General features: G+C 37.8%; 5 protein-coding genes across 5 annotated transcripts; 2 read left to right on the top strand and 3 right to left on the bottom strand.

Moving 5' to 3' along the window:
• Positions 1-27: 27 nt before the first annotated feature.
• GCK72_003551 (uncharacterized protein) lies at positions 28-7376 on the bottom strand (the record flags this gene model as incomplete). Its single annotated transcript, XM_003107346.2, has 9 exons — positions 28-262; positions 1529-1980; positions 2346-2975; positions 3525-3710; positions 3802-3942; positions 4416-4868; positions 5503-5889; positions 7110-7317; positions 7360-7376. 9 exons carry the CDS (start codon positions 7374-7376, stop codon positions 28-30), a joined length of 2709 nt encoding a protein of 902 aa, XP_003107394.2.
• GCK72_003552 (uncharacterized protein) lies at positions 6198-7292 on the top strand (the record flags this gene model as incomplete). Its single annotated transcript, XM_003107376.1, has 3 exons — positions 6198-6254; positions 6352-6450; positions 7092-7292. 3 exons carry the CDS (start codon positions 6198-6200, stop codon positions 7290-7292), a joined length of 357 nt encoding a protein of 118 aa, XP_003107424.1.
• A 392-nt stretch (positions 7377-7768) lies between the features above and the next one.
• GCK72_003550 (uncharacterized protein) lies at positions 7769-8467 on the bottom strand (the record flags this gene model as incomplete). Its single annotated transcript, XM_003107368.2, has 3 exons — positions 7769-7867; positions 8175-8282; positions 8402-8467. 3 exons carry the CDS (start codon positions 8465-8467, stop codon positions 7769-7771), a joined length of 273 nt encoding a protein of 90 aa, XP_003107416.2.
• Positions 8468-12409: 3942 nt separating this feature from the next.
• GCK72_003549 (uncharacterized protein) lies at positions 12410-15715 on the bottom strand (the record flags this gene model as incomplete). Its single annotated transcript, XM_003107333.2, has 6 exons — positions 12410-12613; positions 12691-12823; positions 13288-13391; positions 14686-14763; positions 15440-15538; positions 15632-15715. The coding sequence occupies 6 exons, from the start codon at positions 15713-15715 to the stop codon at positions 12410-12412; spliced, it is 702 nt and encodes a 233-aa protein (XP_003107381.2).
• Positions 15716-23489: 7774 nt separating this feature from the next.
• GCK72_003548 (uncharacterized protein) lies at positions 23490-25085 on the top strand (the record flags this gene model as incomplete). Its single annotated transcript, XM_003107470.2, has 4 exons — positions 23490-23646; positions 24109-24215; positions 24295-24481; positions 24970-25085. 4 exons carry the CDS (start codon positions 23490-23492, stop codon positions 25083-25085), a joined length of 567 nt encoding a protein of 188 aa, XP_003107518.2.
• Positions 25086-25274: the final 189 nt, after the last annotated feature.

The raw sequence follows: 25274 nt of genomic DNA, 5'->3' as shown, positions 1-25274 counted from the left end.
GATTAAAAATGCGTAAAAATTGAAAAATTAATCCTCGAGAAGCCGTGCCGGCAGTTTGCGTGCTCTTCCACTTCTCGTCGTTATATCCGAAGTGGGGACTGCGGATGATGACGTGGATGATGACGTCGTGGATTCATTCGTTTCTTCACGTGTCAGACGTGGCATTTCAAATGGAAGTGGAAGGGCAGCGGATGATTTGGATGGAGTTGACGAGGCGGACGGGGTGGATGTGGATGGTTTTGGAGAAGAGAGTGGGGTGGGTCTGGAAATGGAGGGAATTGTGTTTTTCTTTCAGTTTCACTAGAGTGCGGTCTCCCACACTGCTGAAAAGAACTGCAAGAAACGTGAAGCCGATTTTTTCATTTTTTAATTCAATTATTGTATTTCGCACTGAAAAAACTGTGTTTTTAGGTTTTCAGACGTCGTAATGAATGAAAAACGGTTCTATCCATCAGAATTGTAGAAAATTAAATTCTCCATCTTATGAGCCAGAAAACGCGAATTTTGGTCGAAAATTGACTTCTTTGATACGGAAAAACAGATTTTCAGAAAGATTAGACATCCTCAGATACATTATGCACAATTTTTATCAGAAAATGTTTTCTGCAAAAAAGTTATACTCTTTTTTCTGAAAATACAGTATTTTCAGTGCAAAAAATAAAAGAATTGAATTAAGGGGGGTATTTGAGTTTAGAACTCGGAAGAATAGAACTGCGACAAAATAAAACTGTGAAAATATAGAACAGACGAAAATAGAACTGTTACAAACTGGAACAGTGAAAGTTAGAACCGCAACAAAACAAAACTTGACAAAATAGAACTGAACGCAATGGAACTGCTACAAAATAGAACTGTTACAAAATAGAACTCTAGTTCGAATGGAGCGCGTTTGCATTTTATTCTTTTTAGAAGAATCAGAACGACTTTTTTTAAAAATTTGACCAATTATTCGATGAAAAATATGAATTGATTTGAGAAAAGTCAAAAATAAATTGAATTTTTGCAAAAAAAAGCAAACGCGCTCCATTCGAACTAGAGTTCTATTTTGTAACAGTTCTATTTTGTAGCAGTTCCATTGTGTTCAGTTCTATTTTGTCAAGTTCTGTTTTGTAGCAGTTCCATTTTTTCGTAGTTCCACTTTGTTGAGTTCTATTTTTTCCTGTTCTATATTTTCACAGTTTTATTTTGTCGCAGTTCTATTCTTCCGAGTTCTAAACTCAAATACCCCCGAATTAAGAAGTGAAAAAATCGGCTTCATGTTTCTTGCCGTTCTTTTTCCCTGCGTTGGAGACCGTGCAGTCGAAAAGTCAAGATTTTTGCAAAAAAAATCAAAAAAAATTTTCAAAAAATTCCCATTTTCAAATTTTTGTACTGACTATGAGACCCGGCCCGTTGCAAATCTGCTTTTTTCAGTTTCAATAATGTAAAAATTAATTGAGAAAAACTGAATATTTCGACTTGACGACTCAGCACCAAAATAATTGATTTCCCAAAGTGGGCGTGGCCTAGCTTCTTCTGAAAAACCTACACTTTCAGCTCCTCCTCCTCCTCGTGCTCATCAGCAGTTTCCTTCTGTTTCTTCTCCTTCATTTCTGACTCATCCTCAAGTTCCTTCAGATTCTCCTCAATATTCTCTTCCTCGTATTCTCCCACGTGCCTTCTATCATCGTCCCCATCAGAATCCATATCATCCTCATCGATATCTCTTTCAACTCTCTCTCTATCCTCATCTCCTTCATCAATTCTCGCTCTTTTCCTCGGCCGTCCTCTTACCGGTCTCTGAAGTACCCACGATCGATTGATCTCTTCTGGAGTCGTGCCGTCAGTCAATCCTGGATCAGTGCTCGCATTTCGTACGAGTGTTGCGATCTTCTCTCGGTAGGCAAGACCGATTCGAGCGTGTTGGCAAGATTGGAGGCGATTCAGGAGGGTGAGACATGCGTCTTCCACTTTGCACACCGCGTTGAATGTATAGATGTCCTGGAAATTATTATTTTCGTCTTTTTTCGTGTGGAAATCGGAAAAAATGAGCCAAAAATGATAAGAAATAGAGATTTTTGACTAGCGGCACCAACTTTTGCATTTTGCCGCACACTCTGTTGCGCCCAATCGAGAAAACAATGACTTTAAATTGTTCAAAATATCATTTTTCGTCTAAAAATTGTTCAAAATCATCGAATTTTCACATTTTTTCATCTCAACGCCAATGCCGATTATAGTTACCCAAGTGGGAGGAGCAACTTCTTATCATAAAAATTCAGCAAAAAAGGTTGAAAGTTTCGATTTTCTTTGTTTTTCTTCAAATTTTTGCTCATTCATTCCCCAAATCATTCTGAAAAGAATACCCTGAAATTCTGTCGTTCCGTCAGTCGTGTATACGGTTTCTGACTGATATAGATCCGTGGAGGCGGGATCGACGGATCGTCCACATTTCTTTCTCTATTACTACCACCACTCGTAGACGGTCCAGGTATCGGAGGTTGTGAAGGCTCCGAGCCGGACGGTTCCTCAACTTTCTGATAATTCCGAATCGGTTGTCGATATTTTGATCGATTCCTATTGGGCGATGAGTCCATATCAGTATATCCATCTACAAATGGCTGAGTACTTCCAGCAGCCAACTGTGCAGCAAGGGGCGGAGCCAGTGCTCGGGTGCCAAACGATGCCTTCACTCTACCCGGTGGCATGTACGTCTTCATCTCAATCGGACGTTTCTGTCCTCTTTCTGAAGTGGCGACGACGGTAACAACGTCGCCCAACAACTTCTGAGATCTCATTCGACGTTCCTCAAGATCGTGTATAAACATTTCTGGATTATAGATATCAATGAACTCTTTCGAGGGGATGAGCGATGTGGGATAGGGATTTCGATGGTGGCGAACGAAATGGATGTCGTCGAGGTCGTCGTGTCGGGAGGGTTCATGGTAGAGACAGTAATCGATGGTTATACGGGCACCTTCTCGTTTTGAGACGATCTGAAATTGGGGAAATGAGGGTTCTAGGAATAATTTCATTTATTTTATGTAATAACCATCCCTCATACAACCGCGCCCCACCTCAAACGAGATCGTCGACACAGAATTTCACTGTTTTGCTTACCTATTTTCGCATTTTTCATAATAATTTAAAGAAAAACTTTTGAAAAACAGCGAGAATAGTTCAAAAACTATGAAAGCCTGTGCCGGCGCGAGCAAAAAAATTCTGCGTCTCTCACCGATACTCTCTCGTTTGCGGTGGGGCGCAGTTGTAAGAAAAGTGAACTGCTAATATAAAAAAACCGGGGTTTCCGTCCATTTTTGCAATTTTTCTTCAATTTCCTAGCGAAAATCTCATTTTCCGTCAAAAGCCCGTTGAGATACACCCGTTTCAAGTTTTGCTGAGGCTAACTGACTACAAACTACAATTCTTAGTTAGCCTCAGCAAAATTTCAAAGCGGTCATTTTTTGGCGGATTTTCTTGGTTTTTGGTACAAAATATAGAATTTTTGCGATATGTTTTCGATAAAAATCGAATTTCGCCCTTACCCTCCAATCAAAAATCCGAATAAAAGCAGTACAATGACATATCTGTTGTTGTAGCCGTGAGGCCCTTCCCACTCCGGTCTTTGCCAATCGATCATCGTGAATACATAAATAATACATATTCTCATCAGCCAATCCCATTCGTTTCATCTTATGCTTACTGTTGCTGTTGAGTTCACGGAGGTAGTGCTGAAAATCGTCAATTTTTCATTTTTTTCAGCTAAAAATATCAAAAAATCACGCTGAAAACTATTAAAAATAGCATTTTTCCCCAACTTACATCGAATAAATTGACATCCTTGAATTCGTATCTCTCGATTGTCAGCTTTCGACCATGATTATACAATAAATGAGCGATTAGTTGATCCTGTGACGGCAGATTCGTACTTATGAGTTGTTCGTGACAGAAGTTGCACATTGACTGAAAAATATACTATTTATTTCATTTTTAACTGAAAAACGTGAGGTAGATCAAAATTAGAGCTACATGTTTGTAGTTGACAATGTTTTGCTAGCTCCGCCCACTTTTGAGGTCAAAAATTGTATAATTGTCGTTTTTAACGCCTAAATGTGATTTTTACATCTAAATAGCCGGAAAATTCCATTTTTGAGGAGAAAAACTACTCAAAAGCTAGTTTTCCATGTCGGAAATCCTATTTTTAGCTCAAAAATGTTTAAAAGACAAAAATCAACTCTTTCCAGCTGTAATTTGTCGTATTTCCGACTATAGTTTTGACCAGCTAAATCTTTATTAAAATTATTCAAAATCACTCAAAAGTGGGCCTAAGAAGATAAACTAGAGAATTTTTAAGCGATTTTTCACTAAAATTCAACAAAACTTGAGGATTTTATCGATTTTTCTCCGATTTCTGTCACATTTCCTCTACTACTAACCATCGGAAACGGTTTAGTCCTGCGAAACTTCATCATTCCCGTCGAATTCTCCGCATACAACACCTCATCAGGTGTCATATTCATCTTTCTCTGCTTATCCTTAAACTTTTGCATTTCGAATCGTTTTCGATATATTTTATTGTGTCTATGATCCTCCAACGTTGCTTTCAACACTTCATATGTCGGAAACAAGAGCACAGCCTCAGGACACTCTGTCTTCATTCTCTCAACCGCTGCTATATAAAGATTCTCGAGTGGAGTATCTGTGAATTCAGCCAGAAGACGTGCATCATAGACAGCGATTCGGATCGTGATCTGAAGTTCGTCGAGATTCGGACACGCACTCGAGTGTTCTTGTACTTCACGAATCCCGTTGAAATCTGGAGTCGTACGGATCTCGCCGAAACAGTGATCGTGTATGCAGCGCCAATTTGTCCAGTTTGTGTCGGATACCTGGAAAAAAGAGAGAAATTATAGGGGAAAAACTAGGAAAAACTGCAAAAAATCGATAGACATTCGTTAATTTTACTCAAAATTGACTTCAAATAGATTTTTCCAGGATGTTTCAGAACTTTAAACCAAAAATTGCACTAACGAAAGAAAAAAAAACTGTTTTTGAGTAAAAAAACGACTACAAACTACAATTCTAATTACTTTTTCAAATATAGCAAGTTTGACGAATCATGGTTCGAAAAATCTCAATTTTCCGAAATCTTGAGTCGAAAAATGACAAAAATCAATCGAAAACAGTTTTTCCCAAAAATTTGAGCCTTTAATTGGAGTTTTCCCGTTTAAAAATTGAAGGAGAAATCCGATTTTGATGCTTCTGTAATAAAAACTATGAAATTCTACGAACTTTTAAGCTTAATATGTAACAAAATTAGCGAATTTTAGACCAAACTGAAAAAAAACTCATTTTTATCTGTAATTGGTCGTTCAAAATCAGTTTTTAAATAAAGTTTTGGGCAAAAAACCTAATTTTAATGAATTTCTTACAGAAAACTAGCTTTTTAGCTATAAATTTCTTATTTTCAGCTTGAAAATCACTTTTTTTCAAGCATAAACTGAAAAATCGCGAAAGACCCACCCAATCTTTAACGGTATACAAATAACCGTTACACGACACTTGTCGTTGACATTTCTTATTAAAACACGAGATTAATCGAACAATTGCTCCATTTTCCTGTGTTATCTGATGATTTTTGCTCAATAAATCGGGCAAATTCAGTGAAAAATAGGCTTCACCGTCTCGAACGGGCAGAAATGATTGATAAGCGTCAGGGTCATCGTAATCGACGATTTGATGCTCGAGTAGCTCTTCCGACTGATAATATCCACCTTGTTCTTGCTCCATAACCTCTGTTGTGCCCATCCATTCGACTTGTTCCTCTTCTATCACTTCTTCTATGATTTCTTCGCCTTCTTGTATCGCGATATCTTCCGCATTTTTCACGATTGCGTCTAGAGTTGACATCTGCAAAAAAAACAACAAAAAAAAATTTGCGAAAATCGGTGGAAAATTCACTTTTTAACTTGAAATTTACAAAAGTTGAAAAAAATAATTCAAATTCTGTGTGGGTATCCAAACGCGCTCCACAGCCACGCATTAGAGATTGGAGACGCAGAGAATCAGCTTGCGCATTTCTCGTGGCTATTGACGCGTTATCGGTGATCCCTGGCGCGTTTTTGGTGTCTGAGCACCGGAACACTTGTTGGCTCCAGAAACATATTGATTGACAGTTTTTATTCTGAAAAACTATATTCTAGAACTAAAAAATAAAAATGACAACCAAAGTAGAGGTCCCACCTAGCTATGATTCAGAAGACGTCGAGCAGAATGTAAGAAATTTTTTCGATGGGTTTTTGTATTTCTCATTTTAAAAAGCATATGTTGAAATAGATAAGATTCTTGTAGATAAAATATTCTTTGGTTTAGGCACCCGCGTCCTCACCACAAAACGATTCAAGATATGTATCGTCACGGGCGTCACCGTATAATACCAACCCGATTGAGATGGACTGCCCGCACTGTCAGGTACAGTTGAAAGATATAAAAATTGATAAATGCAATGATAGTGAATGTCCCGCCCTCTTTTAGGCTCCGCCCCTTTTCTGGAAATGAAGTTAGAGCTTTGGGTGAGCACTATGCTGGATCTTCCTAAAAATTATACCAAGGATTTTTTCGAACATGCTGATTTTGAAAATCGTAATGATTTTAAGCGGGAATTTATAGAAAATTAGATAATTAGATTCAAAAAGTGATAAAATGCGATCTCTACAAAAATTCCAGCCTAGTATTAGCACGGTGCGCTTCTTACAAGCGCGCTCTACCGAAATCAAGTAAAATTGTGTGCGAAATTGAGGGACTCAGAGAAAATAGACATTTTTCAAGGGCATTTTGGTGAAGCGCAGTTTTAAGAACTGTTCCGAGCTAAAACCACCAATTTTTTCGAAAGTCTCTTTCGAACAACTTTGATGCTAAATATCTCCAATTTTACACCATTTCTGCATAGTATGATAGTGTTGCTTAGAGTGGGTCTGTAAGTACTTATAGAACAATTCCGTAAAGTTGCTTTTAAAGATTCTGATATTCGCTCAAACAAGCTTGTCAAGCTAGCGACTCTTAGTAACTAGACTACAAACTAAAATCCTCAATCGTATACCAAGCTATTCCAGAACCACATAGTGTCTCACATTGAACGTTGTGCCGGTATCCTTCCATGGATAATCTTCGCCATCCTCGCTTTCCTTGGTCTCTTCCTCTTCATCATCCCCTGGTGTTTCTGCTGTGTTCCATTCTTCTTGGATCAACTTCTCGACGTCAATCACACCTGTCCGGCGTGCAAAAAGTTCTTGGGACGGTTCAGTCGGGTCTAGACCGGTTCCCTGTTTCTCTATGCATCTTTACACCAAATCTTTTCTAAAAATCTATACCTTTTATCACATTACCACTGACATCATCTTATCTGCCACACGGTTTCGTTGAGCATTGACTCATCGATACAGAGCCGAATTCTTGTGGTACCTAATATGATACCGTGTGACTATACCACATTTCCCCCTTCCCTTCTGCTTCTATTTTCTGCCAGAATTCCCCCATCACCTGTTCCTCGTCCCGAGTACTTCTCTTGCCTTGCATAATTTCCAATTCTCTATACAACGATGACATACTCTGTGTAGCTTTAAACCTTCTCTCGCTGCTTGTCTTGTCCCCGCTTCGTTTCTCTCTCTCTCTGTCTGGTACTACTTTCGAAATCATATAAATTTTTCATTATTACGAAAAAGTAGGAAAAAGGCTGTTTAGTAGGTGTGAAACATAGGGAAAATTCAAAATTTTTGAAGTTTTTTTTGGTTTAGGTGGATTTTCCCACACGTCTGTACGTTCCGATCCAGGCGCGGCATGATGGACAATAGTGTTCGGCGTCTTTGAATGTATCGACGCAGAATGGAACCTGGAATTCATTATTACCAATATTTTTGGATATTCAGCAAGCGCGCTCTATCGGACTAGCAGAAACTTCAAGCTTTCACATGGTCTGCTGCCGGGTGTGTTAAAGGCGGATGAAATTTGTTCGAATGGGTCTCGTAGTTAAAAACGCTTTAAAAAAATTTTAAACCGTAGTAGTGTACGGTCTTTCACCGATTAACTACGAGGTCCATTTGAACAAATTCCATGCACCTTTAACACTCCCCGGCAGCAAACTGTAAATTTATATTAGGAAAGCAAGTTTTATGATAAATATGACAAATTTGACGTACCCAAAGGGCAAAAAGTGGGAAGATCAAGATGCCGGCGAGGAGAAGGAAGAAGAACGCGAGGTAGGTGCCGAAACCGTTGACGAAGGTTATCTCCGTTTCGCCGTGGTTCTGGAATCATGTATTTGGAGCGTGTTTGGAAGAGCAAGTTGTGATTTATGTCTGCTAAGCCTTATAGGAATGCTTTAGGCTTTCAGACTATAAACTATACTTTTACAAACAACACTCACCTTACAACGTGGACAATCTAACAGTTGTGGTCGATCGGAAAGATATTTCTTGGCGTTCACAAGCATGGACGGCGTGTGGGACGCCGATCTGTAATTTTATCCATGAAGTGTATTCATTATTATTTTTCTATGATTGTGCTTTTGTGATTTATCTAATTTGCTACTGTATTGCCTCCATGGGAAAAAAAAACTTTGATCAAACAGATGGTTCATGAGTGATTGCAACAGAGGCGATGAAGTCCACAGCATTATGGGTGACACTGATATAAGTCCATGTTTTTTGTAACCATTTAAACCGAAATTCAGTTAATAAATGAAAAAAAGGGCAGGAGCCAGAAAGATTTTTTAAAAATTCGAAATGTGAAAACTTTTGTAGTTGGCAATGTTCATCTCCCCCGTGTACTTATTTTCAAAATGGTTGTGCAATTAAGGAAGCCCAGACGGTATTTCAGTCAGTCGGTTTAGAACTTTTAGCGCTTAAAAGCTTAGAATTGTTTTCAAGAAAAACGGACCTTAGTGCTCGTCAATGTGCCCAGGGTCCGTAAAAAGTGCTAAATACGCCAAATTGATGAAAAAACCATTGGCCCGCGGCACATAAACGATCCGCCATCCGGCCCCTAGTAGGTCCCGGATATCGAACTCGTTGAGATCTACGTTTTGGTATATTTTCAGCTCATAATATAATCGATGTACGTATGGCAAGAAGCAATAAAAGAAATTGTTTACTTGAAAAAAAACTAGGGCTTATCTGCCTAGCAAACTAAATATCTCCTACCAATGAGATGTTTGAAAATATTCGCTTCTTTATCAAATTATTTCCCTGCGACATCTTTTTTTCAAAGCTAATCTCAACTTTGACCTCTTCCCTTCAATAGTTCAAGTCCATCATAGTTACTATGTATTATTTGTCCCTTGCCCCCATCCCCAACCATTTTCTGCACAGTTCTCTTGCTCAATCCGAGATTTCTCAAGTGTCTCGAAATAATCGCATGTAGGAAAGCGAGAGATCTCGCTGAGGAAGAGAGAGAGAGTAGTAATTTCTTATTTACATTGATGAGCGAGAGAGAGAGTATGTATCTTCTTCTTCTACTGACTCTGCTGCTTTGGGAGACAGTAATTGGTGATTCGAAAAGTGTCAAGTGCTACTTCTCGGTAACAGTAAAAAAGTAAGGAGTAGCGGGGAAGATAAGGAAGATGAGGAATTTCACAGCGTTATAGAGAAAGTTCTGTTCAAAGCTTGATGTCTAACCGGCGTGCTTTGAACTTACAAAAAACAATTTAAGAGCAGTTTAAAACTGATTTTTCGAGCATAACTCAGCCTAGAATGGATTTTAAAACTTAGTTTCTTAGTTTTTGAACAACAACTTTGTTCAAAAACGGTTTGGACCAGATAAGAAAACACTGTTCTTATAGTTAGACATATTTTTGATTGGAAAACTAAACTCATTCACTTGGTTCTCATTCAACTGGATCAAATTTTGCGGAATGCGAACATTTGATCTCCCTCTATTTTTTCAATTGTGTTTATTTACTTAGTTTAGTTAGTTTGATCGATGGTTTAGCATATTGCTTGTTCTTTCGAATCAGAATAACTCTAGGAATCTCACATCCCGTATATGAGGCATGCCTTTTAAGGAGAACATAATGTTTAGATAAATGGGCGGAGCTTGTCTGTCGCATATTGAAACATTTCAGTTTACTCGAAAGGTCATTCAATTCAAAAAATTGTGAACATCTGGTCTCATGGACACACAGGCGGACATCATACTCAACTAACTGCACAGAAACATTTGAAGTTGGGTATTTACTGAACGATATTTCTTTTGAGTTTGATGTGGAACTAAATGTTGTGTTTGGCATTTCCAAAAATTAACATTTTAGGCATCAAGATTTAGAAAGGTCATTTTATTTTTTAAAGTTACACTTTTATAGTAAGCGTAAGTTTTGAAGACGAGTTTCAAATTAACAGCACCGGGACAAAGCTTGAGTAATGGAATAATCGTTTTCCAAAATCTAAAAAAGCTGGCAAAAACTATTTAAATAACTAGCTTAATTTGATTTATCTTACAAACGTAAAATTTCACATAATAAATTAAAACTGACATTGCAGCTGGATCTAAAACCATTCAAACATTTTTATTTTTACACTAACAACTTTGCGTGAAAACACACATATATCAAAACTTGAAAGTCCTAGCATAATGAAGTCAAATACAAAAATGCATACTTTAAATTTTTCTAACAGAAGAGAAACTACATTTAATATTTTGGAATGCCAGGACAGGCTCTCAATTTTTTTCCGATTATCAAGTATAGCTCTCCAGTTAATTTTTCACTTTTTGTTTTTCTAAAATTGAATGATTTTTTTCTCATTAGCTAGTTCCGTAATTCTGAGTACAGACAAACAGTATAGAATCGATTTCAAATTTACGTCAGTCACCCTCCTAATTACTTAGGTCAATACCAAAACCTTCCCTCTTTTCTTCTTTCAAGTTCTCCAGAGGCAAATCAAAAAAGATTACTGTACCTGTGAATAGGGATCGGATGAGATCGATTTGGAGCCATGGCTGTCGAAAGTGTCCAACGACTGGAAGTGACTCTTCTAGGTAATCGAAGAAAAGAGAAAAACGGAAGGGGGACGAGGCAAAAAAACGAAACGGGGGAGGGTGGGGGCAATCTTTTTTGTTGCTATATATTTGCACACTGTATTTCCCGTTTCCTCTGATTTTTCTAGAGAGAGAAATAGAGAAGAATCTCTCTCGGGGAAGAAGAAGAAGTACTTGAGATTTCTTGAGGCGCACAATACTACATGACGCACTTACCTGTTAGCAGTAGTCAGAGGGATAGAGGGGATTTAGTGGGGAGTATGGAGGTCGTAGTAGTGAAAAGAAAGGTATTTTGACCATTTTTCATGAGGTTGTTTTCGAGATGTGTGTAGGTGACTTTTATGTATAGTAAGAACATGAAGGAGAAAATAATTTTACTTTTTTTTTTAAATAAAATGAGTAATAATTGACGCTAGTGAAAGAGCATGTACTTGAGATACCAGCGAAAGGTCAAATTGAGTTCAGTTGATAGATCAGAAACATTGAGGGAAAAAGTTCAAAGCTTTAGTTTTTTTTGAACTGTCACAAATGGTATGCTGCTGGCAAAGTTGCTAGTGAAGTGTTGCCCCAATAGCAACAGTTCGGTGCACAATATCTCAACTAACTTGACAGCTATCAAATTGTTTTCAACTGAAGATATATTTTATTAGTATTCAGCTATATTTTGTCTGTTGGCAACTTTTTGATATCTCCTTTTAGAAAAAAAAATATACCGCGTTAAATAGGCTTTGCTGGGGGCACCTGGAGTTATGGAAATGGGACGTGACCTATATCATTGGAAAGCTGAAAAAACGCTGATTCTAAATAATTATTCAGTTTTTGCTCTTGAGTTCGAGAAAAAAAGGTTAAACTTCGAATAAAAATAATCAACAAAAAAAAATTTAAACATTTTCCAGAACTGTGATCTTGTTTTACTTGACTACCAAGCATTGAGAGCGAAAAGTAAACCTATTTTCGGGATCAGCGTTTTCTCAGATTTCCAATGGTATAGATCACCGTCCCTAGTAAGTTTTTTATGAACAATTGATATACAATTTTCATTACTGCATAAGGGATAACTTTTACTCACTATACATCTTTGGTTACTACGTTCAACAAAAACTATTCTGCAGTAAAAAAACAGCCAAAAATTATTGGAACTACACTAAACCTGTCAAAACACAACTAAAAACACACCGACCTTCAAATCTCTGTTACTAGACTCTTCCTGCTTGGAAACCAGTCCGGTTCACACACAAAAACTGGTATAATCTATAAATACATGAATATACTAATAAAAATCACAGAAGGTGAGTGGGAGTTCAAAATGTTCATACATTCATCTGAAGACAGTCCGAACTTCAGTTGAGAGCATGTGCTATCCTAAGAATACGAAAAAATAAATTATTCATTGCAATATAATTCAGATCTTCGAATTCTCGAACTTTCTGCTTGAAAACTCATAAATATGTCGAATAATCTCAAGACTGTCCAAATGTTTCTCCATCATATCTGAGACAGTCAAGTTAGACATTAGATTGAATTTTGGGTGTCTTCCGAGCAGTCCGATTGCCACAACAATACACATCAGGGCTGTGATTCCATATGTGACAGGGTAGGAGTCGAACTGCAAAATTATGAGGGTTGTAGTTTCTAGTTTATCGCGCTGCCAAAATTTAAAGCATTTTCTAGCAAGCGACCTACCTGAAACATATGCACCATGTAGAACTTCTCAACGGGGAATGTAGAATGATAGGTGTCATCGAGAAACTTTGATAGTGGGATCCAGAAAACACTTTCCACTTCATTGATGCTTAGGGAGAAGGTTGGGGGTTTTCTGGAACAATAACTATAAAAAATTTGAGAAATGCCGAAGAAATCATTTGAAAATGAAATCGGCTAACTATGAAATAGTGTCACTGAGTCAGTTTTTGTCCTAACTTATTACATTTTTGTTTTCCTGGTGGATCGAACCTAGATATATATTTTTGTAATTGACAATTTGTTGATAGCTCCGCCCACTTTTAAGATATGCGTCTTTAAAGAGGCGAGATATCGCTATATCTCAGAAATGGGTGGAGCTATCAAAAAGTTGTCAACTGCAAAAATGGAGAGCTAGATTTGATCTACAAGAAAAATAACTTTCGAGATTTGTTGGAAAAAAGGCAGAGTTACAATTGGTCAAAGTTTTTTCAAATTTTTATTACTTGCCGATTTTATCCGATTTAGCCGATCTAAAACAATTTCAAACAACCCTAAGCTATTCTTCACAATAATTTTTTTCAGATCTGCACTACTTACCTCAACAAGGCGACCGTCGGATGAATAAGTATACCAAATCTTGCTCGAAAGGCGGGCAAATTTCCCAGAACAATATAATCGTCTGACTCAATGACACCAACTTCCTGCAATTCACAAAGGTTATGCAAGAAAGAGAGAGAGAGGAAGTGAAGGACATTTCTCTCTTTCTCTCTCTGTCTCTCTCATCCACACACTATTTCTCTCTTCTTACAAGAAGAACACCTTTTTGTTCTCTTCCTCCCCGCCAATTGAACCGTTCGATTCGGTCACTTTTTTCAAAGAATGTTTTTCACCATTTTGTGACTATTCTGTACTAGTTTTCCGTCTGCTGATCCGATAATTACTTTGCGTCATTTGGAAAACGAGGCTTCTTCTTTTTTGTGACAGGTCGTTATGTATGGAACGCCTATTTAGTAAGTAGTTAGTAGTTGCATAGTATTGTCTGTCTGTGTATCTGTTTGTCCGGATTTCCGGATTTCAAATGTGTGTCCTTTTCTTACAAGTCGTATATATCTAGAAAGAAATAGTCAAGGCGATTCCAAATCTGTTTCCAAAATCCTTCTAGCGCCAAGACTACAACACCTTTTACTAAAACTTCCCTGAAATCTCAAAACTATCAACATTTTTGAAAATCTGAAAACTGATCCAGAATCTTTGAATTTTCAACTTTCCAGACAGAAATAGTTCAATTATGTGCCAAAGGCACTTCAGTTTCACTCACAACTCCCTTGTGGTCAGTTTAAGTGTGCCAGTGTATAGCGTATTATGAAATCCATGTAAAACTTTTCACAATTTTGATAACACTTCTCAGGCGCGCCAGCCAGTATGATCAGCTGAATTTCTGACTCAAAGCCGTCGGAACACTGTTTCATATTGCTCATAATCTGCGCCAGAGGTACGCCAGATTATTTTTACACCGTTACCTACCTGTCTTCTCAATATCTGTCTATCCGTACCTCACTACTCACTATCAGTCCACAAATTTAAATACGCGTTTGAGGCGCGCCAGATTAGTCTCTCATTGTCAGCCATCTTCCTGTCTAAAAATGTATAAAACATACGTGCGTGCTATTACCTTTCTATTCAAAATGAAAAATGCCACCAACGACTTTGGTATCAACACAATCTCATGTATATACATAGGGTTCCAAATGATACTTTGATATTTTGGAATTCCTAAGTTCATATCGGAACACCCATGTCAAGTCATCCCCCTTTCACACATATTCCCATTGGACACCCTCTTCCTCTCCCGACACTTTTAAGTGTCATTTTGATTGTCACTTCTTCTTCTTTTAAAACTTCCCCCTTGGACATCTTCTTCATCCCATTCCCAGCCACTTTCCTCATCTATCCCCAGCATTTTGTCTCTCAAGAGGATAAATCTCTGTCTCTTACCTCATAAGCTTCTCGAATCGCCGTCCGCCGCACATCATTCGCATCCTCATCATCCATCATACCGCCCGGGAAACAGACCTGCAATCGAGGGACTTTTCTCTTTTTTGTTGCTTTTTTAGAGGAGACTAGATTAGGCTTGGGAAAGAAGGCATGTCGAAAATTGTCTAAGTTTGTGAGCCCGTCATGGACAACTTCAGTTTTTTTTTCTTTCTTATAGGCTTTACGATAGAGTTCGATTAGCTCTTAATTTTCAAAAAGTTAACATTGGAAAGTCTGTCACGATATTTCCAGTAATCCAGTAGTTTCAAACCAAGAATATGTTCAATTTTTCAAAATTTCTTTTAAAAAAGTTTCATGATTGTGCTCTGGGACAGATGTTTTAAAATATATATTTTAAAATATATCAATACAAGGGCTACAATTTTGTAGTTGACGACTTTTTGATAGCTCCGCCCACTTTTGAGATGGGTACGTTTGAGCTTAAAGAGGAAATGAGGCAATCTTTAAAGGCGCATACCTCAAAAGTGGGCGGAGTTACGGAAAAGCTGTAAACTGTGAAAATGAAGGTTGATCTACCAAACATTTGAGTTTGGGAACTCCCGATGACTACCGGTTCTCACAATCAGAATTTAAAAATTCTTCGATTCTATTTTTTCCAACTTTTGAGGTCTGACCGGTTACCAGTTCATCTCAAATTTTATATATACCTTTCTCACTATTTTTCCCACAAAAAACGCATCGAACCGTGACTAACCTCTCCTGGATGCCTTCTCAATTCACGACTTCTTACACATAGAAGAACTTTCAACTCGTCAGTTCCGTCGTCATGGAGGAGGATTAGGACACCGGCGTCCTAAAAAATAGAATCTCGATAAGACTTCCAAAGCCTTCTTGACGCGCCAGCGGTACGCCAGATATCAGAATTTACTCAATAGAATACATTTACCTGCTCTTTCTGTGGTATTGACGGTAGATCAGTCAAATCCAACTTCTGCTTCAACTCCTCCGCACGACTTATTTCGCATCGCATTTTTGAAACTGAAATTAAAAATGTTTATGTCTGTAATGAAATTGCGCTCCACTGAACTAAACTAATGTTTTGTTTTTCGGAGCGCATATGCATCCTTCCACACCGCCTTTTGTGAGAAATAGAAGAAAGGAATGGAATCTTATCAAAAATCTAAATCTTTTTTGGTGTCCTTTTTCGGGGGTCTTCTCGGTTGTCGTTTTTCTTTTTCACATACGACACTTTTCTTAGAAATAAGAAGAAGAAGAGAAACTAACAATGTTCTTTTTTAGATTTTTTTCAAAAAATTGGATTTTTTTGTAGTTTAGTTTTGTTGCTTGCTGTAGAGTCTTGGTTAGTATTTACAAACTACTTATTTATTACTGAAACTCAGCGTTTTCAGCGTTTTTCAGGATTTTGTGATTTCTCAGAATTTTTCCGGTCAACAATCTTTTTTTTTTCAACTCAAACGAGTAAAATTTCATATTATCCTGCCTTTGGGGTCAAAAAACACATTTTTAGTCAACATTTTCGAATTTCAGCAACAATAACCAATTTTTGATTTTTAATTTAAAAAAATTTAGGTGTTTCTGAAACCGAAATTTTGTGATTTGATTTTTTAAACGTTTTTTCGGCCTAAAATTATCATTTTCCACTAATTTACCGCTATTTTCGTAATTTATCGAATTTAGGAGTGCGATGTCAAAACAAATTTCAAAAAACGCATTTTCAGATTGTTTTTAATTTTCCAACTATAAAACCCGGTTTTCTGAATTTCCAGACTGAAATTTTGCGATTTTTCTAATTTTCTTCGGTTTTTCGGTTATTTTTCTTATAAAATTCTACATTGCTTAAATTTCCGTATCACTGAATTTCAAAACCGGGAAAAGAAGACCTGGCAAAGTTATCTATTTATCTCAGTTTTTGACGTTTAACGTAAACTGATCCCATCTTCAGAATCTCCATGAAAGCCTACATCGAATAGATCCTCCATATGAGAAAACTGGGAAAATTTCACCGAATGGTTAAGGTGAAGGCTTCCACTGCTCACAACCAACAAATTTTCCTCCAACTTGTAATCAAAATTACTTTTTTTCTCGATATTCCCGTCAAAACCTAGTAAATATCACCTTCCCTTCTCTATACCATTGACTTCTAACCCTTTTTCCTCCAACTCTTTTCCTCAAATATTTGTCTCCAGTCCCCCCTTTCACTTAGTAATACAAGTGTTCTCTCTCCCATTCCAACCACTAAATGACTCAGAGTCACCAGCCCCCAGAAAACAGTGAGCCAGTTTTTTGTGATCTACACTCGTTTTATTTTTTTTGTGAATTCTGATGAATGAAAATGAGAGGAACAGCTGTTTCTTGGCTAATTAATGTTTTGATGATTGCCGCAAGGGATCTTTCACGAGGGTTTAATTGTGGAGAGGCAGGTGGTGTAACCTTTTGGTCTCTCAGGGGAGCAACGCCATTTCAGCACGAAAACATTAAAATATTTTTGTCCTATTTTTTGTAACTGTTCTTTATTTTGAGATACACTCGTTCAAAGGACTGCATTTTTCAAGTAGAATTTATCTAAATCTTTATTTTTGTAGTTAAACACTTTTTCCTACCTCTTCTAGTTATTGAGATAATCCGAGGCACGCCAGATCACGTATTCCGCAGTCATCTTTCAAGGCGCATATCTCAAAAGTGGGCGGAGCTATCAAAAAATTGTCAACTACCAAAATGAAGCCCTATATTTGCTCCACCAGAAAAAAGATCTTTTTGAGTTCATCCACTTGATCTTTTGTCTTCTTTTCTTGTAATTTGTTACACCTATTAGTATGTATGTGCATTGCTAAGCGTTCCTAAGCCTATGCAAACATGCTCTCCCGGATTTTCACACCGCTTTGTTCCTACTAAGTGTTACAGTGATTGTTGGTCATTATCACTCGGTTGGGAGGTGTCCTTTGTTAGATCCTATTCATAGCTAGGTGAGTCCATGCTTGGTTAGGCTTGGTTAAGATTGGCTAACTTGGGGATTATCCCGAGTTGAGATGGAGTTAGGGTCGAGATATGTTACGGAAATTTTGAATTGATTTCAAATCTGTATTCCAATTTTGCAAAACGATTTTGTGAAAAAAGTTATTCAGGTTTTTGTGGGATTTCAGTACTAAAAATGGAAAGTTTGAAGTCACGTAAATCATTCTAAACGTGGATTCAGCGGGATTGAAATGAACCAGAATACGTGAGCCTAATCTCTGCCGATCTTTCTGTCCATCTGTTTATCGGTCTATCCAGATGTCCGATGCTCTGCACTTTCCCAAAAGTGCTCACATACCATCAACCACCACCGCCATCAGTTTTCCATCAGTCTCCAAGGACCCATTCCATTACGATTTAATTGCTCTCTCTATCTCTCTCAATCACTCTCCGAACCCACTGAACCCACCCAACACCCTGAAAAATCATAACACATGTCGATACGATAAGTGTCCGTTTTCTCTTTTTCTCTGTGTCTCTCGTTTCGATATGATCTCTCTTCGTGTCGAGATGAACCCTAAGAGCAGATGTCTTCTTCTTTTTCTTTCTTCTGAATGAGAGGACACGCAGCTGGTCGACACGTGGGGGTCAGATCAGTCTCTCTTCTCAGTACTCGATTAGACGAACATGCAATTTGTCAGAGCTTTAGTGTTGAGGCTTAACAAGATTTTTGTAGTTTGTAGTCTCTTCATTGGGTGTTCTTTTCGCACCCTCTTGACTATTACCTAATTACCCATCCTCTCTTTGCCCTATTCCTATGCACACCCGTCTTCTTGCACCTCTTCCTTCCATCAAATACCATGTTTATTCAACAGATGACAGTCCCTTCCCTATAGAATGACGGGTGCCCAATTGGAAAGACATTGATTGATTATATTGTCTCATTTCTTTATTCTATGCTTGTCGCCCCCTTCCGTTCTCCTCTTACAGTAATATATTCATGATTCACACGCTATTCCGGTTGGCGCAGATATTGTAAATGTTGGACGAATTTGTGACTAATATGGCTAAAAATGTATACAAAAAGCTTGCAAAAACGTTTTGACAATGGGTGGAATTGAACCCCGGTAGGTTGTGTGCAGTGGCACAGGGGCACGCCAACCCAAACTTTTCCAATTTTTGCAATTTGGGTGTCTAGCCGACGCGAAATTTCGCAAGGAGTTCAAATATTTTGATTACAACTTTTCGAAATATCAACTTTAATTTCACCACATAAACTTTTAGAAACAAAGTTATGAATGAGTCAAAGTTATCTTATCATAACATATTGGATGTTGACCTTCCTTTTTTGGTATTCTTTTAGTTGACCCCACCGCTATCTCCTCCTATTGCCCCCTTACTGCTCTTCTTGACCAGAAAAAAGTTCGAAAAAGTGCATTCCTCCTGTTGCACACGAATAACACCAAGACACCAGCAGAAGGTATCTCACATTACACCGTGTGCATGTGACCCCTTAGCACGTGTCATAAATTACACCCTTTGTTTCGTTTTTCATTCATTCATAAATTATGATGAGGGGGATGTAGAAAGGGGATACCGTAATAGCAAGAAGGGGAGTGATTTGTGGTAGTGAAAGACGTTTTTGGAGATTTGTAAAAAATTGGTTTTTCGACGATAACTCGATTTGTGGAGGTCGTATGAAAAATTTGAATAGATATTTGAAATCCTTGTAAAATTCTGCAGCGATTAGATCTCGATACCTATATTTTGGAAAAACGACCAGGGTTCGATTCTCCTCAAAGTCCTTATTTTTTGTCCATTTCCATAACAAACAAAGTTCGAAATTCTAAAACTCGCTTTCAAAATGTTTGAAAGGTACTTGGGTCCTCAGTTCAGTCTAAAAAGTTTGAGCTGCATTTGGTAATTTGGCCTATAATTCGACTCCTAGCAGTTCAACCTAAAAAAGGAATAGGGTGCCCCTGTAGAGCTTTTTTTTAGGGTGCCCCTGTAGAGGGGCATCACGGCATACAACCAGGAAGGGCTCAATTCTTCCACGGTCTAAGTTTTTTGTTTTCCCTTTTTCTAGTTTTGGATGATCTAATGAGGTTGAGAATGCCACCTCAACCCTTTCTAGAGCCAGATTTTTTTCGAAAAAAGAGGCGTATTCCAGGTTTTCTTCTATGAATCAGTTTACCTATAGTCTTGTCAACATGCAAAGAACAAGTTGTTCTCATTTCATTTTCCAGTTCAACAAGGGATCATGTGCCAACCCATATCATATCAAGTGTCTCTCTCTCACCGAGTGATAATGAGTGAGCAAACAATTGGATCCAAATATTTGTAACTCTCTGCGTCTCCTTCTATTCCCCTTACTATCTCTCTGATGACTTGTTTCGTAATCCATGAGACATTGAGAGAAGAGGGGAGGAGACACTTGTCAATTGACACGAAATTCGACGTGAAATGTGCTATTCATTTTGACAATTTGAGAGAAGAGAAAGGGAGACGGATAGATTAATATTCATTAGGTGGTTGATGAGTGTGTGTAGTTTGTAGTGGTCTAAACAGTTTTCAAACTTTGTGAGATTTCTGGTTTTTTCGTGTTTTTACTAGTAACAATTTCAAAAATTTTCGAGATTTTACAAGTCTGGTCTTTTTTCACTTGGAATCCCTGGGATTTTCTGTGAAGCTTCTTTTTGTAACCACTAGCTCCCAAGACTTCAAAAATCAACTTTTCCTCCTTTTTTTGTCTAAAAATCTCTCAAAATCTCAAAATTTCCTTAGAATCCCAAACACCAAACCCCTAATGAACTTCTCAGCTCCCCCCCTTTCCTTACAAAATCTTCCCCCGTTTTTTCTCAAAACTAACATTCCCAGTGTCCATTTTTCTCCAACAACTCGAAATTCGACGAAATCCAATTTCAAATGCATAGTTCTAGTGTCTCTTTTCTCCCGCCCCGTCACCACTTTTTTCTTTTCTTTTTTCTCATAAAAAATGTTGTTGGGGGCTCCAAACATATGTACGGAGACTCATAGAGGAGGGAGGGTTTACGCAGAATACTCTTTTTTCAAATGCTCCTGGTGGTCTCTTCTTTTCACAACTTTGAGGGTTTTGTAGTTTGTAGTCAGTCAGTCTTAGAAATAAAAGTAACCCAAAATACTTTTTACCATACTTATCACGAGTCGGGCTGCCCCGTTTTTCACCAAAATTTGCCTTTTTTTTTGAAAAAAGTCTAGTATTCAATTTAAAGTTTCAGACTGAATTAAAATGTTAATGCGGATGGTAATTTAGGCATTTTTACTCTGATTTTTCAAGAATTTTCAAAAAAAGTTTGTTTAAAAAATCCCATTTTTGAATCCGCGCCGACTGGTCCGGGCCAGTCCGATTGAAAGTTCAGTCCGGCCCGGCTCGATTTTCGACAAACCTGCTTTGTACCATGCAGCTCCAATACAATCGTCTAGGTGTTACTGCTAAAGTAAGAATCAACAAAAAAAGTTTTGAATTCTTTTTTTTCAATTCTGCACAATTCTGAACAATCCCACACATTCTCACAACAAAACAACAATTCTTGTTGATGGGCAATCTATCAAAAAGCAACTAATGGTTTCTCTGCTCTTTCCCTTCCGAAGAAAACTAGCCACGTGTCAATTGACAACAAGGGAATTACAAAGAGAACAAAAGGATTGTTTCCGACAAAGGAGAAGAACGATTCAATACAACTTTTTTCTGAGAAAGTTGTTTGAAATTCATTGTTCACTTGTTTTGGCGCTGAGGCTTAGTTTAAGCAGACCGGCGAAAATGTGGTTTTGTTCAAATCAAGACCTCTTCCAGTGCAGGGAGGGAACTTTTTGTTGAGGCTTAGTGACTACAAACTACAAAATTTTCTGAGCATTATATTGGAAAGTTTATGGCCTAACTTTCCTGTGTAAGCCAAAATATAACTTCATAGTAACAAGTAGCTACAGTACCGGCAAAAAAGATATCATATTTTGTCTTTTTCAGTTGAAAATGTCCAATTTTGAAAGTGTATTTCGGTGTCATTTAAATGTCCGATAAACTCAATTTTGTATGGGCTGAACAGAGCAAAAATAGGAAATCATTTTTGTAGTTGACCATTTTTTTGTAGGGATATTTCCTAGAGAGTTATAGTAAATTCTAAGTCAACAGCTCAAAAATAGCACTACTGAAATGGGTCGCTACTTTGTTGATATGAAATTTGCTAGGAAATTTCGCTACAAAAAATGGTCAACTTTAAAAATGATGACCCATTTTTGATCTGTTCAGCCCACCAAAAAAAACTGAATTTATCGGACATTTGAATGACACCGAAATACACTGTCAAAGTTAATAACATTTTGGCCGGTGATGGATTCTCAAAGTCCTCACATTAGAAACTTCTTAAAGGTTGTTAAGAAATGTTGCCTAAGAGCCTTAAACTATGCTAAACCTAGGTAAGTTAAGGAGACCCTGACTGCCTATCAGCTGACAAGTAGACCTGTCACTTTCCAAGTCGTTTCCTTCCGTTTCCTCCAGAAAACCCAATCCATCATTTTCTTCCCTTTTCCCCCCTTTTCTTCTTTTCTTCCACACAAACCAATCCTTTTGTCATTAGTGAGCCCCCCCCCCCTTTCCGTAGCATCTCTCTCTGCGTCTCTCACTCTCTTGGTCACTCGGGCTCCCAAGAAGAAGGCACACCGAATTAACGTCGTTTCAAAACCGCAATTTAATCTGAGGCGGTGTTGTGTCTCTCGTTTCTCTGTACTCTCTCGTTCGGGGACTCTTTTAGTCCATCGAGAAGAGACCATAAAATGGTCGCTTCCCCCTACTAAGTAATCCTTTATTTCTTATTTTAGAATTTTTATGGCTTATTTTATGTTCTGAGAAGTGGTATAGTAGAAAAAGACTCAAAAAAAATAATAATAAAAATTTTGACCTCAGGTGGAATCGAGCCCTGGTCGGTTGTGTGCAGTTGTCTACCTTAAGCGCACCCAAACCCAAACTTTCCCAATTTTTTTCAATTTTGGTATCTAGTCGATTTAGAATTTCACAAGGATTTCAAAAATTTTATTTATTTCCTTCTAGCTAATTACCCAACAAAGTTATCCACCTAAAAAGAACCTCCTCTCCTAAACAGACGCCTTATTGTCGTTGTGGTAGTGTCCTGAATGAGAAAACACTTGAAACTAGAACTGGTCATTCGATGGGAATAAAGAATAAAAGAGAAGAGTATGAATATAAACATACACTCAAATTACTGGTCTACTCCTCCTCCATTCCCATTCTTCGCTCATCAAGAGTATCCCATTTCATTTCTCACACTACCTCTCTCATCTCTAGTCACTTGTAAGCATTTTTAGGGAAATTTGGAAGAAAAAACGAAAAAAAATTGAGTCTTGATCCCTGGTAACTTGTGTGCAGTTGTAGCCCTGGGACACCCGAACCCCTTTTTTCACACCCTATTCCAGTGTGGCCCAGAAATTGTAAATGTTGGACAAATAGTTACTAATATGGCTAAAAGCAGGATTTTTTACTATATAAAAGATTGCAAAAGAATTTTGACGGTAGGTGGAATTGAATCCTGGTCGGTTGTGTGTAGTGGTGCCCCCGCGCACCCTAACCCAAAATTTTCCGATTTTTGCGATTTGGGTGTCTATTCGATTCAGAATTTGATAAGGATTCCAAATATTCTAATTATTTTCGATTTGAACAGCTATGTGAGAAGTAATAACCGTTTTTCCCTCTCTCTCTTTGTCTACCTATTCTCAATTCAACTCAATACTTTCTCAATTTTCTCAATTTTCTCAATTCCAGTTATGCACAATAGTTAAAAATGATGATGACAATGGCGAATGCATCCGAATTCGGTTCCGAAGACCACTATGACACTCCTTGGGAATTTCTAGCCCGTCCCAACTCTGTCAGATTCTCCACGGCTGATGTGAGACTGTCGACTACGGCGACTGGCGATGCGAAGGTGTCTCCGCATGGTAAGTCTTTTAGCTACAAACTACAAATCTCAGTTAGCCTCAGCGAAAATTGAAAAATAAGCAAACTTTGTCAATTTCTGTGACTGTTTTTATCGGTTCAAAATCGGAAATCGCGATTTAAATCGTCGAAATCGGATTTTCTTCAAAATCCCTTTTTCCATACAAAATTCAAAGTTTTCAATGGATTTTTGTTTTTTGCTGAGGCTAACTTGTTATGTAGTTTGTAACTCCATAGCCTCAGTAAAATTGTCAATTTTTGATGGTTTTTCGGTAGGAAATCGTCAAAATTTCCATTTTTCCATGTTTTAGAGTCAAAATTCAAAAAATGTGCCTAAATTTGACCAGATGCGGCTTCCTGACGAATACTGTAACTACAGTAATCCCTTAAGCTCATTGATTAGATAATTTTCAAAAGCATTTATAGTTTGTAGTCTCCCTCTAAGCCTCTCCATTTTCTTGCAGGCTCACCTTCGATGTGCTCCAGCTCCTCGTTCGTCAATCAACTCGTTCAATGTGGTAACTCGGCAGTGGATAGAAGGAAAAGGGATGAAAGTAAACGGAGACGACCTGTAAGTTTCTTTTATAAAGGAATTTTTGAAATTGCGAGAAAAAATTGTTTTTTTTTCTTAAAATTCCAAAAAATTTCAGAGCGACTCTGAAATCTACATGGAGCAAAACATGAATCGAGTGGAGGCGGAGAAACGGTTAGAGAATCGTCACTTGGGTGATTATTTATTGAGATCACGTGGAGAGGGAAGTGCTGCGTTGTCATTGAGAGCAACCAAAGGAGTTGTTCATATCAAGATTGAGTGGAATGGAGAGAAATGGGTTATTGGTGAGTTACACTACAAACTACAAAAAAAATTCTGAAAAAAAACGGAAAAAAAAGAGAAATTTGAGAAAATTCGGTTTTTACTGAGGCTAAACGAGATTTGTAGTTTGTAGTCAGTTAGCCTCAGTAAATCTCTCTAGATGTTTAAATCTCTAGATGTTTACTGAGGCTAACTGACTACAAACTACAAATCTCGTTTAGCCTCAGTAAAATTTGAAGGTGAAAACCGATTTTTGTTGAGGCTAAGAAAAGTTGTAGTTTGTAGTCAGTTAGCCTCAGTAAACATCTAGAGATTTACTGAGGCTAACTGACTACAAACTACAAAAGTGTGTTAGCCTCAGTAAAGTTTAATACTGCTCGTTGTGCCACTGGAGCTAACTTTCTGAAAAAGAAAACTAGAGTTTCATCAATAGAGCGCGATTTCTGCATTAAAATTTTGAATGTTTATTTTTATCAGTAGAGCGCACTTTTTCACTCGATCAATTTTCCAGGCGAAGGTCCTCTATTCCGTTCAATAAGCTCTGCGATCTCCTTCTATCGACGTCATCCTCTCCCGATACGTGGCGCCGACCATTTGGTTTTGAAGCACCAATTAAAACCTAATTAGTATTCTCCGATGCAAATACGCTCCACGGACAACATGTGTCCAGTAGAGCGCATCTTCTACTGCCAGTGTTCTCTCTTGCTCCGCCTTGTCTTCTTCATCCCAAAAACCTCAACAAATGTTTTCCGGTTTTTTGAAAAGAATTTGTTTAGCTTTTTTTTTGTTTAAAATTTTCAGTTTTTCGCTGTAAAT

The sequence above is a fragment of the Caenorhabditis remanei genome, chromosome I, assembly GCF_010183535.1.
Source record: "Caenorhabditis remanei strain PX506 chromosome I, whole genome shotgun sequence".
NCBI classification, from domain to species: Eukaryota; Metazoa; Nematoda; class Chromadorea; order Rhabditida; family Rhabditidae; genus Caenorhabditis; species Caenorhabditis remanei.
Note: the sequence above shows the minus strand (reverse complement) of the source record. Positions and strands in the feature narration are given on the sequence as shown.